Source organism: Hyperolius riggenbachi, chromosome 10 (genome assembly GCF_040937935.1).
Source record: "Hyperolius riggenbachi isolate aHypRig1 chromosome 10, aHypRig1.pri, whole genome shotgun sequence".
Lineage (NCBI taxonomy): Eukaryota > Metazoa > Chordata > Amphibia > Anura > Hyperoliidae > Hyperolius > Hyperolius riggenbachi.
Window position 1 is genome coordinate 237917642 of NC_090655.1, and position 26399 is coordinate 237944040.

General features: G+C 47.9%; 1 protein-coding gene across 1 annotated transcript; it reads left to right on the forward strand.

Annotated features, from left to right (window-relative positions):
* Nucleotides 1-5830: 5830 nt before the first annotated feature.
* On the forward strand, nucleotides 5831-26018 carry LOC137536457 (oocyte zinc finger protein XlCOF6-like). The gene is made up of 7 exons (XM_068258662.1): nucleotides 5831-5878; nucleotides 12963-13067; nucleotides 18323-18502; nucleotides 18593-18796; nucleotides 20420-20605; nucleotides 20690-20813; nucleotides 24164-26018. The coding sequence occupies exons 2-7, from the start codon at nucleotides 13005-13007 to the stop codon at nucleotides 25738-25740; spliced, it is 2334 nt and encodes a 777-aa protein (XP_068114763.1). The 5' UTR covers nucleotides 5831-5878; nucleotides 12963-13004; the 3' UTR covers nucleotides 25741-26018.
* The last annotated feature ends 381 nt before the right edge of the window (nucleotides 26019-26399 follow it).

Here is a 26399-nt window from a genome sequence, read left to right on the forward strand (position 1 = left end):
AGCCTTGGCGTACTAATCGATGGGGATTTAAGTTTCAGAAACCAAATTTCATCTGTAGGTAAATCTTCCTACTTTCATCTGAAGAACATTGCAAAGATTAAACATCTGATTCCCCCAGAGGATCTTCCAACCCTAGTTCACGCCTTCATCACATCACGGCTGGATTACTGCAATGCCCTTTATGCTGGCCTCCCCAAAAAAGACCTGCGTCGCCTGCAATTAGTGCAGAATGCTGCTGCCAGATTGATAACAAACCAGCCCCGCCACTGTCACATTACACCGATCCTTCGCTCACTGCACTGGCTACCAGTAGAATGGAAAATACTCTTCAAGATTGGACTGCTGACATTCAAATCCCTGCACAATCTGGGCCCTGGATACATGAAGGACTTGCTGAAGCTGCACCACACCTCTCACAACCTCAGATCAGCAAGTTCTATAAACTTGGTCACTCCCAGAGTGCACCTCAAAAAATCTGGAGATAGAGCCTTCTGTCATGCTGCACCTACTCTTTGGAACTCCCTGCCACACCCAGTAAAGACAGCACCATCCCTGGAGCTATTCAAATCCAGACTGAAAAGACACCTGTTTAGCCTGGCATTTCCGGACTTATAAAATTCTTCCTCTGTACCACGATGGTCGGAGCCATGTTTATGCGCTTTGAGTCCTATGGGAGGAAAGCGCTCTACAAATGTTATTTGTTGTTGTTGTTGTTGAATATCAAAAACAAGCCCATGTGTCTACCACTTTCTGCTGCCATTAAAGGAGTACTGTAGGGGGCTATTGGGAAAAAGAGTTGAACTTACCAGGGGCTTCTAATGGTCCCCCGCAGACATCCTGTGCCCGTGCAGTCACTCACTGATGCTTCGGTCCCCGCCTCCGGTTCACTTCTGGAATTTCTGACTTTGAAGTTGGAAAACAACTGCGACTGCGCGGCCACGCCCTCGCTCCCGCTGACCTCACCAGGAGTGTATTTCGCAGGCCCAGTACGGTCTGCGCAGTACGCTCCTGTTGACATCAGCGGGAGCGAGGCGCTGTGGTTTTCAGAAACTCCAGAAGTGAACCGGAGGCGGGGACCGGAGCATTGGTGAGTGGCTGTGTGGACACAGGATGTCTGCGGGGGACCATTAGAAGCCCCAGGTAATTTCAACTTTTGTTCCCCCTACCCCCCCACCTTACAGTAGTCCTTTAAGTTTTTGTCATTTATTTTTACGTAGTGAAATTAGCTCTCTTGCCTTGTAGCACTGGGTCCCTGGTTTGAATCCCAGCCAGGGCCAAATTTGCATGGAGTTTAAAGGGCAACTGAAGAGAGGTATATGGAGGCTGCCATGCTTATTTCCTTTTAAGCAATACCAGTTTCCTGGCAGCCCTGTTGACCCTCTGCCTCTTATACTTTCAGCCATAGACCCTGAACAATCATGCAGCAGAACGGGTGTTTCTGACATTATTGTCAGATCTGACAGATTAGCTGCATGCTTGTTTCTGCTGTTATTCAGACACTTCTAAAGCCAAACAGACCAGTAGGGCTGCCAGGCAACTGGTATTGCTTAAAATGAAGTAAACATGAAAGCCTTCATAGTCTTCTCACTTCAATTGCCCTTTAAGTTATGGAGATTGCTGGCAAGTGATAGCCTCACAGTTAAGTCCAGTTAGAAAGGACTTGAACATAAATGGTAGACCAGCTCTATGATTGTTAAAGGGAACTTGGGGTGAGAGGAATATGGAATACACAAATATATGCGCGCTCCGTGTTACAACCAGGACTAAAGAATATAGGGGTTGATCACAGGAGCTACTACATTACAGTAGTGCAGCGTAGTGTGCGCTGCTAACTACCTCGCTCTCTTTCTAAATAACGTCGGCGCCACTGAACTTGCCCTGGGAGGTCCAGTGGCATTATTGGGCGTGATCCCTGCACTTTGATTGGCCCAATAGGCTGCCTGTCGCTTGACACTTGACTTGGAGTAAATGGGGCGGGGAAGAGGAGGGAATGGGAGGGTGATAGAACACCACAATAAGCCTGCCTTTTCCTGTGTATATGGGGCTCTAGTTATGAGGTGGATTACACAGTGTAGGGTATAAATAACACTTTTATTTTTGCCTTCTGCCTTTTTTTAAATTAAAGATATTTTTTTTTAGTGTGTTCTTTATTCTTTCTTTTCTTAAGCATTTAAACCTGTGTGGTCTGCATGCAGTGACCTCTATATTTATTCACAAACTGTCACCAATTGATTTTGGGAAGAAAAAACTATTGTAGTTTGAAACATGAGAAGCTAAAAATGTTGCAATTTTACCTCCCACTGTTTTCCTGCCAAAACTTTAACTTTTGGTTTGAAGTACCACATGTGCAATTAACTTAAACAGGTTAACCAACATGGTCAATGCAAAGTGGCTGAAGTTCGATCTACAAAGGTCATCCAGAAATTAATTCATTTACATTTATTTGCCATGTAAGGTGCTCTTTTCTGGGTAATTTTAATGTGCATTTGTCAGGTTAACCTCTTCTGTCCCTGCACTGCTTGTCACATGACTGCAGAATGCCGGTGACTGTTTGTTCAGCAGAAACCTCCCTTCCTCAGTTCCTCCAACTCATAGGTGAGAAGAGTGATGCTGCTACAACAAAGTGACTGAAAACCTTGTAAAAAGATGATAAATGCTTTACGTGAACCTAAACTGAGAAACTCACTTCCAGGGCAGGTTCTAGCTACAATGGGATCCCAGGGCAAAAGTAATCTGGGGCCCCCCTGACCAAGGGTTGTGGAGTAGAAGGTGCCAGATTAATCACTTTTTAAAGAGAACCCGAGGTGGGTTTGAAGAATATTATCTGCATACAGAGGCTGGATCTGCCTATACAGCCCACCCTCTGTTGCTATCCCAAACCCCCCTAAGGTCCCCCTGCAGTCTGCAATCCCTCATAAATCACAGCCACGCTGCTGACAAACAGCTTGTCAGAGCTGGCTGTGTTTATCTCTATAGTGTTAGTCTGTTGCTCTCCCCGCCTCCTGCAGAACTCCCGGCCCCGCCTGCATCCCTTCCCTCCCTGCTGATTGGAGGTCAGGGACGGAGGCAGGGACCGGAGCTATGCAGGAGGTGGGGGAGCAGCTGAGACTGACACTACAGATGTAAACACAGCCTCAGAGCGTGGCTGTGATTTATGAGGGATTGCAGAGTGCAGGGGGACCTTAGGGGGGTTTGGGATAGCAACAGAGGCTGGGCTGTATAGGCAGATCCAGCCTCTGTATGCAGATAACATTCTTTAAACACACCTCGGGTTCTCTTTAAGTTAATCAATTTTCAAAAGGCATATATGATACACTGTGAGGGGCTTGTCAGTCATTTTCATGTTCCCGCCCTACCGACAGCATCATTGCTGGTTTACTGCAGCCTTCTCTGCAAGTAGCTCCCCTCTCCACTCCCCTCTCCCTCCACAGCGTTATATAGTCACTGGTGGGGACAGGCAACTCACCTCACCTGATATCCATGAGCTGCAGATCAGTCTGTCTCCCTTGTAGATTTTGCTCTCCACTTCCTGTTTCTCGCATCAGGCACTAGAGCACAAACGGAGAATCAGGAAGTGGAGAGCAGAATCTGCAAGGGAAGGGAGGTGTCATCTCGGACACAAAAAAATTATAATTCAGTGCATTGGAGGGGAGACTTGGGGGCCCCTATGGACACTGGTGCAATTGCCTCTTTTATCCCTATGATAGCGCAGGCCCTGCATTCAGGTTAGATGCTTAGCTATGTAGAGGGAAGGCTTTGGATACCATAGAGCTTTCCTAGTGCTCATCCCGTCATTCCATTGTCATCCCTCATTGAAATAATTCAACCTGCTAGGCTTTAGCACCTCTGCAGCACTCCTCTGGCAGCCTTCAGAAGTACTCACATCCCAGAGTACTTCCAAAGACTGGCACATCTGTACTGTAGACCCATGAGTCTGGGCTAGTGTATGCGCAGTATGAATGTTTTCGGAAGCTTTTGGGTATGCGAGTACTTCCAAAGGCTGCCCAACGAGTACCGAAGACATACATTGCTTACACAATGCACACAGTTACGCCCACTGCATCATGTGACTACATGCATCATCTTGGTCACGTGACCAAAGGACCAGGATTTTTAGCTGCCAAAGACTTAGGAGAGGTAACATTTGTGCTTTCTGCTTACTAAGCCATTTGATAGTATATTCGGTATTAACCACAAAGGTTGTCTGTGTTTATAACTTTTTTGGTTGTACCAAAGTAAAATTGCCTTATTCTTCCCTTCTGTGTCTTGTTTGGTCATTCAGTGAAAGGGATATTCTGCTTTCATATGTACTATGTACTACAATGTGACCTAAATCAAGCATCACCCTGCTGACTGTATAGTGTAGACCAGGGCTTAAACCTCTGCTCTTCCTATTCATTAAGCAAGCACCTATTCTGTAAGGAATTATTGGGCAAGACTCCTTAACACTGATACTGCCTACTGAGCGCACCCTGTGGCTGCCTCAAAAGCTATTTCAGTTTGACAGGAGAAAAGCACTATACAAATATTGGAATTGTTTTTTATTATGACTATACAAATCTTTTTTGAAAATCTTTCAGTACAGCATAACAATCATTTAAAAACATCTATATTTTTCATTCTGCATCATATGAGTGATATGTCTCATAGACAAATCCAGAAGATCCATAGGAGTTTGGAATGCGAGTTTAATCACTGGCAGCCAGGGGACACGCACCCCCAGAGTCGTTCGTCGAGACAGGGAATCCTGCCATTCGTTTTTGCAGAGCGGGTGCTGGCAGATGCAATGTCTGCAGCCTCCCCGCTCTGCTTGCTTCTTGCGACTGCTTTTGTACTGCTATTGCAACAAACGACTCTCGGGGACACGCGTGTCCCCCGGCTGCCAGTGTTCTATAGGAGAGGGGGAGGAGAGGAGGCAGAGCCGAAGCCGGGGGCTTCATCTGTTACATTGCAGCTGGCCTAATTTAATTCAATTAACTCACTTTTGATACATTTGGCCACAGCGAGACAGCCAGTTGCGGCTAACGGTGACTATTAAATTACATTTGTTACATGTCTATTACATTACATTATGTGACTATTAATGTAAATAGCGCCACCTATCGGATGCGCCCGGCTAACGGAAAAGTACCAATGTTACTAACTCTATGGAAATTTCATTAGTACAGACTAGAGATGGCCCGAACCGTTCGCCGGGCAAACATTTCTGGGCCTTCTACTACTTCCGGGTCGCTACGACCCGGAGTAGTACGCCTGTGCTGCCCGGCGGAGCGCGTCCTAGATCGCGCTCCTGTTGCCGGGCGCTCTCTGCGCATGAGCGTGACGTCTTTCATGACGTCACGCACATGCGCAGGAAGTGCCCGGAAACAGGAGCGCGATCTAGGACGCGTTCTGCCGAACAGCGCAGGCGTACTACTCCGGGTCATAGCGACCCGGAAGTAGTAGAAGTCCCTTTGATGCAGAGATGTTCGCCGGCGAACGGTTCGTGAACCGTTCGCGACATCTCTGGTACAGACTAACCAGAAAGCTCATGGTGAACCAGAACTCATTGGAGTGTGTGAGGGGCTACAATGGTCCTGAAAGCCCCCTTACTAAAATACTAAGGAAAACAATCCTCATCAGTGCATGGCATGGATTAATTTGGCTCTATGGAGTAGGGCTTGTAACGAGAGGTACAGACTAATCAGCAAGCTCATTGTTGTTGGAATAAAAAAGCCACGTAGGCTGCAGTTTTAAGTTCCTCCACAAGGTGGCAGTGTGAGATATTTCAAGTTTAGACAAAGGAAGGAGCCCGCGTTTGGCACACAGGAAGTTTGGGGTCGGAGGGGAAGTGGGAGGAAGTAGAGAGGAGACATCGTGGAAACTGGCAGCAGTGGAGGTAAGATGTTGCACTTTTGGCTCAGGTTTGGTGGGTGCTGGAAGGCATGCTCGGTAGCTGGCTGATATGTATGAAGGACTTTAAGCAGACTTGTCTATTTACATTGTGCAATAGTAATCACGTTAGAGTAACACTAATACAGTATAACTGTGCCCAAAGTGTGGAAATCAAGAGAAAGGAACACAGATCGCGGTGACACACTCTGGAAATACTAAAAAGCTGGATCACACCTTAAGGATGCTGTGAAGCTGGAACACTCTATGGGGACATTAGTAAGCTGAGACACACTATGGGGGACACTGGGGTGTTCCAACATTTTAGCATACCCGACAAAATAGCATACAAATGCTACTGAGCATGTGCAAAGTCATGCAGGTCATACATTAACCTCATAATGCCCATCAGCAGCATTAACCTTTTCAACCCCAGTTAGCTGCCTGTGTGCTGATGTGCAATCTAAGCTGAGGCACACTATGGGGACACTGGGAAGCTGGGGCACACTATGGGGGACACTGGGAAGCTGGGGCACACTATGGGGGAAGCTGGGGCACACTATGGGGGACACTGGGAAGCTGGGGCACACTATGGGGGACACTGGGAAGCTGGGGTACACTGGGAAGCTGGGGTACACTATGGGGACACTGGGAAGCTGGGTCATACTGTGAGGACTCTGGGAAGCTGGGGCACACTATGAGGACATTGGGAAGCTGGGGCACACTATGAGGACACTGGGAAGCTAGGGCACACTATGAGGGCACTGGGAAGCTGGGGCACACTATGAGGGCACTGGGAAGCTGGGGCACACTATGAGGGCACTGGGAAGCTGGGGCACACTATGGGGACACTGGGAAGCTGGGGCACACTATGGAGACACTGGGAAGGTGGGTCACACTGTGTGGACACTGGGAAGCTGGGTCACACTGTGTGGACACTGGGAAGCTGGGACACACTATGTGGACACTGGGAAGCTGGGACCCACTGTGGGGGAAGCTGGGACCCACTAGGGGGGGGACACTGGGAAGCTGGGGCACACTATGGGGGACACTGGGAAGCTGGGGTACACTATGGGGACACTGGGAAGCTGGGGCACACTATGAGGACATTGGGAAGCTGGGGTACATTATGAGGACACTGGGAAGCTGGGGGACACTGGAAAGCTGGGGGACAGTATGTGGACACTGGGAAGCTGGGACCCACTATGGGGGACACTGGGAAGCTGGGTCACACTGTGAGGACACTGGGAAGCTGGGTCACACTGTGAGGACACTGGGAAGCTGGGTCACACTATGAGGACACTGGGAAGCTGGGGCACACTATGGTGGGCATTGGGAAGCTGGGGGACACTGGGAAGCTGAGACACACTATGGGGGAAGCTGGGGGACACTGGGAAGCTGAGACGCACTATGGGGGACACTGGGAAGCTGGGGCACACTATGGGGGAAGCTGGGACACACTATGTGGACACTGGGAAGCTGGGACCCACTGTGGGGGAAGCTGGGACCCACTAGGGGGGGACACTGGGAAGCTGGGGCACACTATGGGGGACACTGGGAAGCTGGGGCACACTATGGGGGACACTGGGAAGCTGGGGGACACTGGGAAGCTGGGGTACACTATGGGGACACTGGGAAGCTGGGTCACACTGTGAGGACATTGGGAAGCTGGGGCACACTATGAGGACATTGGGAAGCTGGGGCACACTATGAGGACATTGGGAAGCTGGGGCACACTATGAGGACATTGGGAAGCTGGGGTACACTATGAGGACACTGGGAAGCTGGGGGACACTGGGAAGCTGGGGGACACTATGTGGACACTGGGAAGCTGGGACCCACTATGGGGGACACTGGGAAGCTGGGGTACACTATGGGGACACTGGGAAGCTGGGTCACACTGTGAGGACACTGGGAAGCTGGGTCACACTATGAGGACACTGGGAAGCTGGGGCACACTATAGTGGACATTGGGAAGCTGGGGGACACTGGGAAGCTGAGACACACTATGGGGGAAGCTGGGGGACACTGGGAAGCTGAGACGCACTATGGGGGACACTGGGAAGCTGGGGCACACTATGGGGGAAGCTGGGTCACACTGTGAGGACACTGGGAAGCTGGGTCACACTATGAGGACACTGGGAAGTTGGGTCACACTATGGGGACAATGGGAAGTTGGGTCACACTATGGGGACACTGGGAAGCTGGGTCACACTGTGAGGACACTGGGAAGCTGGGTCACACTGTGAGGACACTGGGAAGCTGGGGTACACTGAGGACACTGGGAAGCTGGGTCACACTGTTAGGACACTGGGAAGCTGGGTCACACTGTTAGGACACTGGGAAGCTGGGGTACACTGTGAGGACACTGGGAAGCTGGGTCACACTATGAGGACACTGGGAAGCTGGGGTACACTATGGAGACACTGGGAAGCTGGGGACACTATGGGGGAAGCTGAGACGCACTATGGGGACACTGGGAAGCTGAGATGCACTATGGGGGACACTGGAAGCTGGGGCACACTATGGGGGAAGCTGGGTTACACTGTGTGGACACTGGGAAGCTGGGTCACACTATGAGGACACTGGGAAGCTGGGTCACACTATGGGGACAATGGGAAGTTGGGTCACACTATGGGGACACTGGGAAGCTGGGTCACACTATGGGGGACACTGGGAAGCTGTGTCACACTGTGAGGACACTGGGAAGCTGTGTCACACTGTGAGGACACTGGGAAGCTGTGTCACACTGTGAGGACACTGGGAAGCTGTGTCACACTATGGGGAAGCTGGGGTACACTATGGGGACACTGGGAAGCTGGGGCACACTATGGGGGAAGCTGGGGACACTGGGAAGCTGGGGTACACTATGGGGGAGCTGGGTCACACTGTGAGGACATTGGGAAGCTGGGGCACACTATGAGGACATTGGGAAGCTGGGGCACACTATGAGGACATTGGGAAGCTGGGGTACACTATTAGGACATTGGGAAGCTGGGGTACACTATGAGGAAATTGGGAATCTGGGTCACACTATGGGGACACTGGGAAGCTGGGTCACACTATGGGGATACTGGGAAGCTGGGTCGCACTATGGGGATGTTGGGAAGAAGGGGGACACTGGGAAGCTGGGTCACACTATGGGGGACACTGGGAAGCTGGGACCCACTATGGGGGACACTGGGAAGCTGGGACCCACTATGGTGACAATGGGAAGCTGGGTCACACTATGGGCACACTGGGAAGCTGGGACCCACTATGGTGACAATGGGAAGCTGGGTCACACTATGGGGACACTGGGAATCTGGGTCACACTGTGGGGACACTAGGAAGCTGGGTCACACTATGGGGACACTAGGAAGCTGGGTCACACTGTGGGGACACTAGGAAGCTGGGTCACACTGTGGGGACACTAGGAAGCTGGGTCACACTGTGGGGACACTGGGAAGCTGGGTCACACTGTGGGGACACTGGGAAGCTGGGTCACACTGTGGGGACACTGGGAAGCTGGGTCACACTGTGGGGACACTGGGAAGCTGGGTCACACTGTGGGGACACTGGGAAGCTGGGTCACACTGTGAGGACACTGGGAAGCTGGGTCACACTGTGAGGACACTGGGAAGCTGGGTCACACTGTGAGGACACTGGGAAGCTGGGTCACACTGTGAGGACACTGGGAAGCTGGGTCACACTGTGAGGACACTGGGAAGCTGGGTCACAATGTGAGGACACTGGGAAGCTGGGTCACACTGTGAGAACACTAGGAAGCTGGGTCACACTGTGAGGACAGTGGGAAGCTGGGTCACACTGTGAGGACACTGGGAAGCTGGGGTACATTATGGGGACGCTGGGAAGCTGGGACACACTATGGGGAAGGTGGGACACTGGGAAGCTGGAAAATACTATGGAGACACTAAGATGCTGGGATACACTATAAGGACATTGGGGAGCTGGGGCAAACTATTGGGACACTGGGAAGCTGGAATACGCTATGGGGACGCTGGGGCTTTGTTTAGGGGACACTGAAAAGCTGTGACACACTGTGGGGGCACTGGGAAGCTGGGCTAATGTTTAGGGGAAGCTTGGGACGCGCTATGAGGGAAGCTTGGAAATACTCTGAGGGGCACTGGGAATCTGGGACACACTGAGGGGCACTGGGAAGCTATGACACCATATAAGGACACTGGGAAGCTGGGTGGATTGCTCAGAAACAGCCTTATCAGTCCGCCGACAGCGCATACTCACGCGCTATTGTCGCCTGAAAGTCCGCCCAGCGGGATAGTCTGACGGACCCATCGTTGGCGGCCGTAGTGCGTGTGTACGCACCTTAAGTTACTAGAGTCAGGTGGGGGGTTTGCTATTGTTCTATTGTTTTAGCTGACTGGCCCTCTTCTTATCATCTGATAACATTTAATGTCTCTGTTCACAAGCCTGATAATTCTGTCTTGTAGAGAGAAAGGGAGTCAGTTTTTGGTGTGAGGGAGTTCGTTTTTGGTGTGAGACAGCTAGGTGAAAGCTATATGCTATGTCAGTGCTGTCCAACTGGCGGCCCGCTCGTCTCCCTGGGATGCAGGCATGGCTTGCGCTATGGGCGCCATGCCTGCTCCCTCTTATTGTGGCCTCTCCTATGTCCCCCAGCTGCCGCTGCCTCACAGATCAGACCTCACAGATCAGACCTCACAGATCGCGGCGACTGAGGTAAACAGAGGGCGCATGGTACCCGCACGGAGTACGGCACATGCAGAAGTGAATCATTAGTCACTTCCGCATGTGACGTTCTGCCACGCGGGTGTCATGCGCACGCTCTGCTTGCTTCAGTCGCCGCGATCTGTGAGGTCTGATCTGTGAGGCGGCATCGTCAGCGGGGACACCGGAGAGGCCAGCGGGGACACCGGAGAGGCCAGCGGGGACACCGGAGAGGCCAGCGGGGACACCGGAGAGGCCAGCGGGGACACAGAGGTAACGGGCTCGCTACTGGTGGGGGCACCTGTCACTAGCTGGGGGGGCTCCTGTCACTATCTAACTGGGGGGGGGGCACCTGTCACTATCTAACTGGGGGGCACCTGTCACTATCTAACTGGGGGGACACCTGTCACTATCTAACTGGGGGGACACCTGTCACTATCTAACGGGGGGGACACCTGTCACTATCTAACTGGAGGGGCACCTGTCACTATCTAACTGGAGGGGCACCTGTCACTATCTAACTGGGGGGACACCTGTCACTATCTAACTGGAGGGGCACCTGTCACTATCTAACTGGGGGGGCACCTGTCACTATCTAACGGGGGGGGGACACCTGTCACTATCTAGCTGGGGGGGGACACCTGTCACTATCTAGCTGGGGGGGCACCTGTCACTATCTAAGTGGGGGGCACCTGTCACTATCTAAGTGGGGGGCACCTGTCACTATCTAAGTGGAAGGCACCTGTCACTATCTAAGCGGGGGGCACCTGTCACTATCTAAGTGGGGGGCACCTGTCACTAAGTGGGGGGCAGCTGCCTCTATCTAAGTGGGGGGCACCTGTCACTATCTAGCTGGGGGGGGGGGCTCCTGTCACTATCTAGCTGGGGGGGTGCTCCTGTCACTATCTAGCCTGGGGGGGAGACACCTGTCACTACCTCAATTGGGGGGACACCTGTCACCTGGCATTTCAGCCCACACATCATCCCCAATCCGGCCCAAAACACTATTGCCAGGCACAGCAGCCGGTAGAGGAGAATTTAGAAGCCAGGTGAGAGGTGTCTACCATATTAAAGGGGCATTCTGCTTATTTATGTGAAATGCTGTCTATTTATGTGCCTCATGACTGCTGAATTTGTCGTGTTGGGGGCCTCATGATTGCTGAATTTGTCTTGTTGGGGGCCTCATGATTTGTTGGGGGCATCACGATTGCTGAATTTGTCTTGTTGGGGGCCTCAAGATTGCTGAATGTGTCTTGTTGGGGGCCTCATGATTTTTTGGGGGCCTCATGATTGCTAAATTTGTCTTGTTGGGGGCATCATGATTGCTGAATTTGTCTTGTTGGGGGCCTCATGATTTGTTGGGGGCCTCATGATTGCTGAATTTGTCTTGTTGGGGGTCACATGATTGCGAACTGTGAGACTATGGAAAAGCTGAATCGTCATCATGAGACAATAGCATTAAACCTACTTTTTTAGCTTTTTAAAACGGAAAATAAAACTGGGAGGTTCTAAAAAAAAAACCACATTTTTCAGGAGTAGGATGGATGATATTGTTTATCTTCACAGTTTATTTTCAACTTGGATTTTCCATAATGTTCATGTATGAGTTAAAACGTTTGTATGTAGTTTAAATTGCTGTTGCCACTTTGCGATAAGTGACTTTTGGGTTGCAGTTTGGACACTCAGCCTCCAAAAGGTTCACCACCACTGTCCTAATCTAATGTCCCACATTGCTAAGTTCATGTAAATTTGTCTCCACCCGTGGCCACACCCGCATTCTGGTCCATGGCCACACCCATTGTTTGGCAATGGAACCCTCGTGTTTTCTGGTCAGAATAAAGTGTTCTTCACTGGATTCCATGTCTGCTCACTGTTTATGGACAATCTTCATGTCCTATCATGACACTATTTTGCTGTCTCTCGGGATAACCTGAGTTCTCCCATTGTGCACTACCACAAATACGAGCGGAGTTTGGGCCCGTTTCCACGAGGGATTAGGATGCAAGGCGATCTTCCGGACAACTGGGTGCGGCTTCCCGTCGGTAGCTATGGGGATCAGATGCGTGTTGCTCAAAACTGCAGCATGCTATCCATAATTTCCCCCGCGTTGCATTGCGCCGGATCGCGTAGGTAAATTCGCGTCAATGGAAACTACTCCATTGACGTGAATTGATTGCAGTTTCCTTGCGATACGGAGCGGTTTCCGCATTGCAACGCGTATAGTGGAAACAGGCCCTTACCATGGCGACCTTTAGGCATTGTGTACACACAGCTCTGTGGAGTCTATAGTTTACTTTCAGTCATAGTGATCAGTCAGGCCTGCTGTGAAATGTCAGAACAGAGATGATGACTGGGCAGATATTAGTCCCTCTGAAGATTATCCTAAGATTTGTATCTGTTTACAGAGAGGAGCTTTCTGTGCAGAGCACAAGACCACACCACTGAGGATGGAGGAGGACTGGAGAATATTAGACCTCTCCCTGGAGATCATCCACCTGCTGACTGGAGAGGTGAGGAGGATTCTGGGAGGTCACATGACATCACTCTTATGTCTATCAATAAAACATACTCCTGACATAGGTGAAGGGGATTCTGGGAGGTCACATGACATCATTTTTATATTTATTTATCAATTAATCATACTGCTGACTAGAGAAGTGAGGAGGATTCTGGGAGGTCACATGATATTACTCATCTCTATTAACCTCCTTGGCGGTAAGGACGAGCCTAGCCCATCTAAAAAAAACAGTTGCTATTAGCAGCAAGGATGAGCCAGTCTCGTCCTGCACTTCCCCATACTTACCACAGTGAACATGGGCACCTAAGATCCTCCTGTCTGCCCGCTTGGAGGGCAAGATGGTGGCGTCCAGGGAGAGTCATGGGCCCATATAAAATTCAGAGTTTTCTCCTTGGTGATATTTTCAAAAGTTGTCATAAAATGCCTTTTAAGCCACCAGCAAGCAAGAAATTACACAAAATAAATGTAATGCTAATTTTTTCACAAACTTTTGGGTAGTGTTTCAATTGTAAAATGCTGAAAAGTTAGTTAACCAGCTGAGCGGTCTGGACGAGCTCAGCTCGTTCATCACCGCCGGAGGCTGCCGCTCAGGCCCTGCTGGGCCGATTTTTATCAAATAAAAAGCAGCACACGCAGCCGGCACTTTGCCAGCCGCGTGTGCTGCCTGATTGCCGCCGCAGCTCGGCGATCCGCCGCGTGCAGCTGCGAAAGAGGGTCCCCCCAGCCGCCTGAGCCCAGCGTAGCCGGAACAAAAAGTTCCGGCCAGCGCTACGGGCTGGATCGGAGGCGGCTGACGTCCATGACGTCACTTCGCTCGTCGCCATGGCGACGAGGTAAGCGAAACACGGAAGGCTGCTCATTGCGGCCTTCCGTGTTACTTCTGGCCGCCGGAGGCGATCAGAAGAACGCATCCGGAGCGTCCTCTAGTGGGCTTTCATGCAGCCAAATAGTTTTTTTTTTATTGAAAAAAAACCCTCCCGCAGCAGCCCTGGCGATCTTAATAGAACGCCAGGGTGGTTAAAAGAGAAGATGAAAATTATCTCCTAGGACAGTGGTGTCCAACCTTTATTTGCCAGCGGGCCGCACTTCATATCAAGATACATTTTGCAGGCCGGAACACATACATACAAAATTTAAATATAAATCTTTAACATTTTTCTAGTAACAGTTAACATGGCGTTTGAAAAGGAAAGAAAATGGCAAACCAAGAATTGTTGTACTCACCATTTGATGCCAATTTTCTGGGTTACCTGGGTGTATGTGCAGAGGCATTCTGGGTGATTTCCCCCCTCGCCCAGCACAAGTGCTGTGTGAGCTGAGGGTGGTTGGGGCCTACTATTCAGCAGAAGCCGGGATCTCAATTAGTTACCGCAGCCTAGCCGTGGGTGAAGGTCAGCGTGGAGCAAAGTTTTTTTTTTTTCCAGCTTGACCGGCTGGTAGGGTGTGATGTCACACCGTCCTCTGAGATGAGAGGCCGGAGCAGTGGCAAATCATCTGGGCAAGGAGAGCTGGAGCACGTGAGGAGAGCCAAAGCAAGAATTTGTGCTGAGGAGGAGAATCGGGGATTGCGTCATAAGTTTCTCGCGTTCTTTGCATTAGCGCTGTGATAATTAGAGACTCTTGCAGACAGACAGAAACAATCCTAAATAAAGCCACAACCACCACACTGTCACAGACAGCTGTAACCGCTTTTTAGGGTGAATGGCTGGCTTGTCTCTGGCTCTTTTCCTGCACTCTTTGATCAAACTTCAGTGTCCCTCCAACTTATATACAGACACTTTTATCTATGAATTAAAAAGCCTCATATGGTGTAAAACCATAAAACTGTACTCAGTATAAAAGCTCAGGGTACTCACAAAACAAGTATAAAAAAAAAAAGTGCTTCAAGTAAAATCCGAGGACATCTCCTTCTGCTGTACATTGACCACGTCCTACCCTTAGCTCCCAATGCCTTTCGCCATCTGAGACATGCGTCATCAGCCTCTGTACACGATGCAGCTATGATATGGGGGAGAGGGGGGGATGAGCACGTGCAACAGAGCAGCTTCCAGTAGGCACTGAGAACAATGTTGGTGTGCAGTGCTTGGTCATGCTACAGATCCAGCATGCCGGATTTTTAAGGTTCATACACACCTACCAACTATCTGTCCAACTATCAGGCTAACTTCTCTGTTAACCTCCTGAGCGATAATCCCGAGCTGAGCTCGGGGTATGTCGCGCAGGAGGAGTTCTCAGGCCCTGGTGGGCTGATTTGCACATTTTTTTTTGTTACACACAGCTAGCACTTTGCTAGCTGCGTGTAACTCCCGATCGCCGCCGCCGATCCGCCGCTACCCGCCGTGCCGCGCAGCCCCCCCCCCCCAGACCCCTTGCGCAGCCTGGCCAATCGGTGCCAGGCAGCGCTGAGGGGTGGATCGTGACTCCCTCTGACGTCACGGCGTCCATGACGTCGGTGACGTCATCCCGCCCCGTTGCCATGGCGACCAGGGAAGCCCAGCAGGAAATCCCGTTCTGAACGGGATTTCCTGCTTACTCTGATCGCCGAAGGCGATCGGAGTGGGTGGGGGGATGCCGCTGCGCAGCGGCTATCATGTAGCGAGCCCAGGGCTCGCTACATGATTTAAAAAAGAAAAAATTAAAAAAAAAGTGCTGCGCCCCCTCCTGGGCGATATAATTGTATCGCCCAGAGGGTTAAGCCCCATACAACTTTTGTTGTGAAACAAGTTGAAACAACTAAAAAAAGTATTTTGCTATTGTTCAAACAGCTGATAAGAAGTCAATCCAACTGTTGGATTGACTTCATATCAGTCTTACCAGCTTTTTGAACAATAGCAAAATACTTTTTTTTTTTAGTTGTTTCAACTTGTTTCACAACAAAACCTGTTTGACAGTTGTGCTGCATAAAAGACTGCTGTTGAGCATGTGAATGGGGCTTAACAGACAAGTTTGGCAGATAGTTGGACAGATAGTTGGTAGGTGTGTATATGAACCTTTAGTGATCGTGCAGCATGTGCTGCCACTGTACACATGCTGGTCTAACGCCCTATTCCATGACATGGCGGTTGTTATCTTTCACCACGGCCGAGTTCAGGCCACCGTAGGTATGGACCATAAGAGCCTCTGAACCAGCCCCCCATCGTCACAAGCGTGCAGGAAAGCATTTCTTGGCTTTCGGAGGCACTTCCCGACAATCGTTGTTTTTCACCCCTTTAGGGGAATATAGGAGTGCGGCGCTAAACTACCCTGTTGCTTCCAAGGTTGTCTCAGGCGATGGGGAAAAATAGGGATCAAAAGGCACGACGTGAAATTGTCTGTTTGTGACAAATTCAAAAATGTAATTTTTTTTTTTTTTAGATGATTTTGTGGTTGCAACTTATACAGTGGGTTGCAAAAGTATTCGGCCCCCTTGAAGTTTTCCACATTTTGTCACATTACTGCCACAAACATGAATCAATTTTATTGGAAATCCACAAGAAAGACCAACACAAAGTGGTGTACACGTGAAATCATACATGATTTCAAACATTTTTTACAAATCAATAACTGCAAAGTGGTGTGTGTAATTATTCGGCCCCCTTTGATCTGAGTGCAGTCAGTTGCCTATAGACATTGCCTGATGAGTGCTAATGACTAAATAGAGTGCACCTGTGTGTAATCTAATGTCATTACAAATACAGCTGCTCTGTGAGGGCCTCAGAGGTTGTCTAAGAGAATATTGGGAGCAACAACACCGTGAAGTCCAAAACACACAGGACAGGTCAGGGATCAAGTTATTGAGAAATTTAAAGCAGGCTTAGGCTGCAAAAAGATTTCCAAAGCCTTGAACATCCCACGGAGCACTGTTCAAGTGATCATTCAGAAATGGAAGGAGTATGGCACAACTGTAAACCTACCAAGACAAGGCCATCCATCTAAACTCACAGACCGAACAAGGAGAGCGCTGATCAGAAATGCAGTCAAGAGGCCCATGGTGACTCTGGACGAGTTGCAGAGATCTACAGCTCAGGTGGGAGACTCTGTCCATAGGACAACTATTAGTCATGCACTGTACAAAGTTGGCCTTTATGGAAGAGTGGCAAGAAGAAAGGCATTGTTAACAGATAGCATAAGAAGTCCCGTTTGCAGTTTGCCACAAGCCATGTGGGGGACACAGCAACCATGTGGAAGAAGGTGCTCTGGTCAGATGAGACCAAAATGAAACTTTTTGGCCAAAATGCAAAACACTATGTGTGGCAGAAAACTAACACTGCACATCACTCTGAACACACTATCCCCACTATCAAATATGGCGGTGGCAGCATCATGCTCGGGGGTGCATCTCTTCAGCAGGGACAGGGAAGCTGGTCAGAGTTGAGGGGAAGATGGATGGAGCCAAACACAGGGCAAACTTGGAAGAAAACCTCTTGGAGACTGCAAAAGACTTGAGACTGGGGCGGAGGTTCACCTTCCAGCAGGACAATGACCCTAAACATAAAGCCAGGGCAACAATGGAATGGTTTAAAACAAAACATATCTATGTGTTAGAATGGCCCAGTCAACGTCCAGATCTAAATCCAATCGAGAATCCGTGGCAAGATCTGAAAACTGCTGTTCACAAACGCTGTCCATCTAATCTGACTGAGCTGGAGCTGTTTTGCAAAGAAGAATGGGCAAGGATTTCAGTCTCTAGATGTGCAAAGCTGGTAGAGACATACCCTAAAAGACTGGCAGCTGTAATTGCAGCAAAAGGTGGTTCTACAAAGTATTGACTCAGTGGGCCGAATAATTACGCACACCCCACTTTGCAGTTATTTATTTGTAAAAAATGTTTGGAATGATGTATGATTTTCGATCCACTTCTCACATGTACACCACTTTGTATTGGTCTTTCATGTGGAATTCCAATAAAATTGATGCATGTTTGTGGCAGTAATGTGACAAAATGTGGAAAACTTCAAGGGGGCCGAATACTTTTGCAACCCACTGTATCTTACTCAAAATGTACACTAGACCCATTTTGGTAAGTTGCAGGTAAAAATTTCATGAAAATTAATTGAACCGCTTTTTGCACAGAAATCCTGCAGAAATTGAATGCCAGCGAGGTTAATAAAACAGACACTTGACTGGAGCGGTGATGAGGATTCTGGGAGGTCACATGACATCACTCTTATCTTTGTTAATAAACACACATAACTGAGGAGCATGAGGATTTTTGGAGATCATATGATGTCAATTATCCATGTAATCATTTTTCTTTCTTTTTAACAGATGTATGTAGTTGAAAAAAATACAAATTTGTTAACACCCAGCAGCAGCCGCCATGGACCATTCCCCATCATAGTGTCTCCACAGTACTCATTGATTCCATATTGTGTGACACCAGAAATGAACAAGAGGAAGAAGGTCTGGGAAGTTACCAAGAAGATGATGGAGCTGCTGAAAGGAGAAGTGAGTGCTGCTGGGAATTATGGGACATGATCTAGTAACTACAAGGGGCGTGTCTGTATGGTGACGTTATCTATATACTGTGATTGTCAGGTTCCTGTACGGTGTCAGGATGTCGCCGCCTATTTCTCCATGGAGGAGTGGCAGTTTATAGAAGCACACAAGGACCTCTATAAGGATAGCATGATTGGGAATGAGGAGACTTTTAGATATGGAAAGATGGCAAAGAATACATTGAACTTGAAGGAACTTTTATTGAACCTATCCCTGGAGATCATCATTACTCTTGCTGGACAGGTGAGTGTAAAGGATTGCGGAGATGCCGTCGCGCGGTCTGGCGGCGGGGGCGGCTGTCTCCACATTCAGACCGGCGGTTTCCGCACAGCAGCATGCGTCTGGTTTGTCTGAGTCTTCTAGTGCACACAGATGGAGAGCTACGCGCGCGGGGAGGCAGGACCTTTATGCCAGAAGGAGAGGGATCAGCTGATCAGGTTGGTCAGCTGATCCCAGCGCAGACTGTCATTGGCTGAGTAGCACTGGGTGGCGCTGTGGAGCGCTGCACTATATATAGATCTCGCTGGTCAGTCTCAGGTTGTCTGCCGTTGCGAATACATACGTGTGAGCACTCAGACCATAGTCAGATCCCACAGTGTGTTAGAACCAGGTGGACCTGGGAATTCACACTTAGCCAGATTACGCTTGTGTTATTACTGTGTTATACTTTAGACCAGTTCCAGGGTGTTGTGACCAAGGACCTCACACCCAAGCTTAGGAATACTGTGTCATTGCTGTGTTATACTTTAGACCAGTTCCAGGGTGTTGTGACCAAGGACCTCACACCCAAGCTTAGGAATACTGTGTCATTGCTGTGTTATACTTTAGACCAGTTCCAGGGTGTTGTGACCAAGGACCTCACACCCAAGCTTAGGAATACTGTGTCATTGCTGTGTTATACTTTAGATCAGTTCCAGGGTGTTGTGACCAAGGACCTCACACCCAAGCTTAGGAATACTGTGTCATTGCTGTGTTATACTTTAGACCAGTTCTAGGGTGTTGTGACCAAGGACCTCACACCCAAGTTTAGGAATACTGTGTCATTGCTGTGTTATACTTTAGACTAGTTCCTGGGTGTTGAGACCACGGACTTCACACTGTAGACTAGGCCTCTGCTTTATGTGTTATGACCAATTGCTCTCTCGACCTCTCTCCTGCTTTCTGATTCGGTACCTATGCATATCTGTCTACCTGTTGCCAAACCCTGCCTGTACCTGGTTATCGAATCAGCCTTCTGTCTCTGTACCTTATCTGCTCGTGTGTTGCCAACCTGGCCTGGCTGACCCTTCTGGCTGTCACTCATACCTTGAGTGTTCAGTCTGTCTGTACTACCTGTGACACTACCCCGCCAAGTGTCAGGTAGCTTGAGAGACCTCCTGTTCCTCAGGGAGGCCTCTCTGCAGTCCAGTCAGGGGCTCTATCCCTTAGGAGTCCTTTGGCTGCAGTATAGTCTGATTCCCAGTATTGCAGGGAATCACTGGCACGCAGGTTATCTCAATCCCCTTTCCTAGGAGATAGTTCACACACAGCCAAGGGCCACCTGCTCCTCAGGTGGTCCATGCTCATTGTTATTTGCGTCTCCCGCCCCACGGGAGACAGCCTACTGTTGCACCAAAACACTTACACTTTATCAGGTGTCCAGAGGTTAGTCATACTTGTATTATTGGTGATTCTGCAGATCATCAATAATCGGGTATATATTTGTATTGTTGGTGATACTGCAGATCACCAATAATCAGATTTTCTCTGTGTGCTGACACCAATCGTTACAGTGAGAAAGATTCAAGGAATATGACACATTTCTCATATGCATATGTTGGGATTCTGAGATGGAGATTTTTTTTTTTTTTTTCTCGGGTCGTACAGAATTGTGCCGTGATAAAGATGTCATCTGATGAAAGGAACACGGTGCAAAGAAGTTTGCGATTGTCCTCAAGACTGAAGAAAAAACATAATCTTATTACCTCTCCCCCCTCCCTGTTACCTGAGGGACACAACGAGCAGGAGATCATGGAGGTGACCATGAAGATGATGAAGCTGCTGGCAGGAGAGGTGAGCGGTGCTGGGAATTATGGGACATTATTCTGTAACACAAGGGGCGTGTCTGGATGGTGACGGTATCTTTGTGTGTGTCAGGTTCCTATAAGGTGTCAGGATATCGCCATTTATTTCTCCATGGAGGAGTGGCAGTATATAGAAGAACACAAAGATCTTTACAAGGACACCATGATGGAGAATCAGGAGAGCCTCACATCACCAGGTAAGAGGAAATGTTCACGTTTTGGCCCAGTGCGTTTCTCTGCGTGGCTTTTCCACTTCCTGTCTGTTGTAATCTCTTTTATGGGTGACTTCAGCATCCCCATTAATAGGCTGGAGAAGAGATGGCGGCAGCAGCAGGACAGGTATATGCGTATGGCATATTTCTTACCGTGTGTAAATAGATACTTGTTTATGTAGGGTAGCAATCTTAACTGCTTTCGTACCAGCAGTTTCTGGCCCCTTAAAGCGGACCTGAACTCAAAACGTCCTCTCTGCTCTAAAAGATACGCAACAGCATAATAACCATTAAACAAAAACCTTTTTTTGTTACAGCTGATACAAATCCTGAAATAATTCTGCACTGTTTCTACTTCCTGCTTTCATGGAAGCAGACATATTGTCAAGATCCTGTGCTTTTTGATGAGCTTATCTGCCATGGTAGTCATGTGACACAGGGGAGAGATCAAATTACAACTTGTGATTAGAGACAAATGAGGGGGAATTAAACAGGCTAAACTCAAATATATACAGGGTGCATTTCTCTGTTTTCCTTCTGTCCTGTGCAAGATAAAATATAGAGAAACCGAGAACCCAATATAGTGTAGTATGTTAAAACATAAACGAAGTAAGGCAAATCAGTGAGAAGAATATACTCCACAAACGTGGGTTACCACACAGGCAACCACTGTATAAGCAGGTGAGGAGATTAGACCTGTCCTCACTCAGGATTAAGAAGTCGCTCTCTGTAGATGAGAAAAAGGGGTAGATCACCCCTCCACCAGGGGTGGACACGATTTTGCAGTAGGAGAACAGAGGCGCCAGCAGAATAAAAGTGGATAAAACCTTTAAAATTTGCTTGGAGGAAGCGGTGGACTTACCTCCATAAAGCAGACACGAAAGACTGTCTGAAAAGTAGCAATCACATTTATTATATGGTACCCCAAAAGTGCAACGCGTTTCGTAGGCCGAGCCCGCTTCATCAGGCAATAAAGTAGGGACAAAACTGTAGACAAGAGACAGTACATTATGCTATAGTGAATTCTGCAGTTACAAGATGCATATTAATATATTACATGTCATAAAGCATACCATATGAAAAATTGCTTTGTGGAGATAGCTTCAAAAGTTGCGTGTACAAGTAAACAATAGGGGGTAGAGGCTATGGTGCTCGTGATAGTAATGGGCTATGGGGTATTTTTTACACAGATTTGCAATGAGTGGTATTGGTAATGAAAAAGGGTATGTGTCAGCAAGTGTAATGGGTAATACAGCATTGAGAAGAAAACAGGGGGCCAGAAATATAAGGTAAAGTGTGCAAATAAAATAACATAAAGAACTCACCAGAATTTCAGCAGTAGCAGGTGTAGCGCCTCAGTGGAGTGGTGAGGACGCTCAACTCCTTATATATACACAGGTACTTGCTAATAGGGCCAATTAGATGTGTAGGAAGTGTTAGGTGGGCGGGGTTAGGGCGAGTGTGCGAGCAGCCAATGGGTTCTCGCCATCTGTGTTCAGTGAATTGGGTTTTTGGGAAGAGTGGGCGGGGTTAGGGCGGGCTTGCGAGTAGCCAATGGGCTCTCGCCACCTGTGTTCAGTGTGTTGGGTATTTGGGGGGTTGGATACAGGTATCATGGTTACCAAATGTGCAGCTGAGTACAGTACTAGCTCAATAGAGTACTGGTTAAGTGCACCGCCTTTGACATGGGAGACCAGGGTTCGAATCCCGGCCAGGGAATAGTTAATAAGAAAAAAAACCATTTTTCATATGGGATTTTTTATGACATGTAATATATTAATATGCATCTTGTAACTGCAGAATTCACTATAGCATAATGTACTGTCTCTTGTCTACAGTTTTGTCCCCACTTTATTGCCTGATGAAGCGGGCTCGGCCTGCGAAACGCGTTGCACTTTTGGGGTACCATATAATAAATGTGATTGCTACTTTTCAGACAGTCTTTCGTGTCTGCTTTATGGAGGTAAGTCCACCGCTTCCTCCTAGCAAATTTTAAAGGTTTTATCCACTTTTATTCTGCTGGTGCCTCTGTTCTCCTACTGCAATGTCCTGTGCAAGAGTTCAGGTTCACTTTAAAGCGGGATTGTCACCATAAAAATCTAATTTCAACAGCAACTGGTCTGAGTGTATTAAGTGATAAATATGCTAAGCCTGCATTCAAAACTTTCAAAACTTTTTCTGCTTTTATGGTTTAGAGTTATCACATACCTTAGGAGTACTGGCCCTTTAATTGCCATTGCCATTGGCTGGCAAAACAGTTGCATGCTGGGGGGTCTTTTTTATCTATAATATATTCCTCTTTTTCTCTTTATTTCCCCCTCCTTCTAATGACATAAGACAGTGCACTTCTTAGTATAGACCTCGGTGGGAGTGTCTGAAGACTCTGAGAGGAGGGCGGGTAACGAAAGCACAATTAGCAAGAGGAGAAAAAAGAGTGAAGGAGGAAATGTCAGGATTAGTTTAATTCAAAGGTAACCAAGATGGAAACTGACTAGAATAGGATTCTCTGCTTTTCTTTTATGAAAATTCACATGAATCATAACGTAGGACAGTGCAATACATCTGTTATGTAGAACTAGTATTTATCTACTTATACTGTATACGTGTTTTTATTTCTAGGTTAGCATGGGTATCACTTATTCTTTAAGGACCAGCGACTGCTGGTGTAAAAAAACGGCGATTACCAACGTCACACCGCACTGACCCACTGTTCATGCCGATCTCCCGTCGCTGTAGCGCCATCACTCTGCCGTCTCTATGACATTATAGTACCAACAAATGAGGAGGCGATACTGTACACCATATGAAAGACCCATCTCCATTCCTCAGTGTAACATCATAGCACCAACAAATGAGGAGGAGATACTGTACACCATATGAAAGGCCCATCTCCATTCCTCAGTATAACATCATAGTACCAACAAATGAGGAGATACTGTACACCATATGAAAGGCCCATCTCCATTCCTCAGTATAACATCATAGTACCAACATATGAGGAGGAGATACTGTACACCATATGAAAGGCCCATCTCCATTCCTCAGTATCACATCATAGCACCATAAAATGAGGAGGATATACTGTACACCATATGAAAGGCCCATCTCCATTCCTCAGTATAATATCTTGTTTACCACATTAAGTTGAGAGTATTTTTTTTTCCATTCCCTTATAGTTTCTATATAACTAGACCATGACTCAGTGTGATAAAGCTGGTTTCAGTGTATGGCCACACCAGAGCACTTTGACTACTAGGCAAATGCTGTATGACTTCTTTCTGCTAAACAGCAATCCAAGTCTGTCATCCATAATCATGCCAAGTTTCTCCTTCCAGCAGGAAGACAAGATGTGGGGAAGACCTCAGAGGGGCATCCTATCCCACATCCGGATGTTACTGCACAAGATGATGGGGTCACACATCATTCTCCTGGAGTAAGGCCCTGCACTGGACATTCCCATCATAGAGGTTACAGCTTTGATCGATCATTGGATGGACCATGTCACAAAGAGAATAGATCACCAAGTAACCCAGACAGGTCCTTCTCTGATTCTTCAGTTAGTGCTACACCTGGAGAGGTTGAAGGCTTTATATCTAAATCTGTTCTCCCTTTACGGCAGAAAAAACAACCACAACTAGGCTCCTTTTCCTGCTCAGAGTGCACGAGGCGTTTTAAATCAAAATTAAGTCTTGTTATGCACAAGAGAGTTCACGAGAGAGAACAGGGCTTTTCTTGTGCTGAGTGTGGGAAATTTTTCAAACAAAAGTTTCTCCTTTCTTACCATCAGAGAAGTCACATAGTCGAGAAGACTTTTAGATGTTCAGAGTGTGGGAAATGCTTCAAGTATAAATGTCATCTGAATAGACACTTCAAAGTTCACTTGGATAAGAATCAGTTCTCCTGCCCAGAGTGTGAAAAAAGTTTTTACCGGAAAGACTTGCTCGATAGACACTTTCATAAGCACACAGGAGAAATGCCATACACTTGTTCAGAGTGTGGGAAATGTTTCCAAGACAAGACAGCTCTTGTAAAACACTATCAAAAGCACTGTCAGCAAACCCAAATGGCATGTACCTGCACTGAATGTGGGGAAAGATTTAAAAAAGATGACGACTTTCTTATACACCAGGTGGGTCATGCAAGACCTTTTTCATGTTCACAGGGGCCGAAGCGTCTCACTAAACGTGTCCATATTAATGAAGGTGCACTGTCCCATACTTGTACAAAGTGTGGGAAAAGTTTTAAACGCAAAGGAAGTCTTTGTAGACATCAGCAGTTACACACAGGTGAGGCCCGATACACATGTGGAGAGTGTGGGAAAGCATACACAGAGAAAGGTAGCTTTGTTAAGCATCAACGTTCCCACACGGGTGAGATGCCGTACACATGCAGAGAGTGTGGGAAAGCATACACAGAGAAAGGTAGCCTTGTTAGGCATCAACGTTCCCACACGGGTGAGACGCCGTACACATGTGGAGAGTGTGGGAAAGGCTACACAGAAAAAAACAGCTTCATCAAACATAAGCTCACCCACACAAGTAAAACTCCATATTCCTGTCCAGAGTGCGGGATAGGTTTTAAAATGAAAGGAGACCTTTGGTCACACCGTAGAAGTCACTTAGGCGATCGTCCCTTTTCATGTTCAGAATGTGGGAAATGTTTTAAAGAGAAAGCAGGTCTCAGCCAGCACCAGAGAAATCACACTGGCATAATGCCCTATATGTGTACAGAGTGTGGGAAATGTTTTTCTAGGAAATTCTCACTCACCAAACATTACAAGAAACACACTGGAGAGCAACCATTCTCCTGTCCGTGCTGCGGAAAGAGGTTCAAACACAAGGTCTCTCTTGTCGCACACTGCAGACGTCATGTCGCTCATAATTCCCGGCGTGAGGATGAAACGGGTGCCTGAGGTATGGGGGCGCTATGGAGCTTAAAGCGGCGGATACGAAAAGTGTAGAAAATCAGAGATGGAGGCAATGCGGCATGTTCATGAAAGGCTGGTTAGATTACCGTGGTGCTCATAGAGCAGTCTTGCTAGGAATTTTGCAACATGCACGTTGTGTACCTCAAGTCACCTTGGTAATGCGCGCTACGCTACTTGTGCTACACACGCGCTGTTGGTTGCATGAATACTAGTAACATTTCAGAGCAGAGTCATTTTATCGGCCTTCTGTGAATGTGCTTTGATAGTGATGGTCAAGTAGATGCAAATAACTTTGAGTTGATGAAAATGTATGCAAATTGTGCAGCTTGAAAGTGAACCAATCTAATTTTACCTCAGCAGGATTTGATTGGTTCATTTTCAAACTGCAAAAATGTGCATAAATTTGCATCAACTTGAAGTTATTTGCATCTACTTGACCATCACTAGTGCTTGAATGTCTCCTTACAGCTACCTGTAACAATAGCTACACCTATGTATCGGTCGGCCCATATCAAGCTGTATGACATACACTTTACCATTGTATAAACAGTTTATACAGCCCACTTTAAACCACTTTATCAACAAAATTACCACCATCCGAATGGATATCTCTCTCCTCCACTCCACCGGCCCCTCCTCTTCCC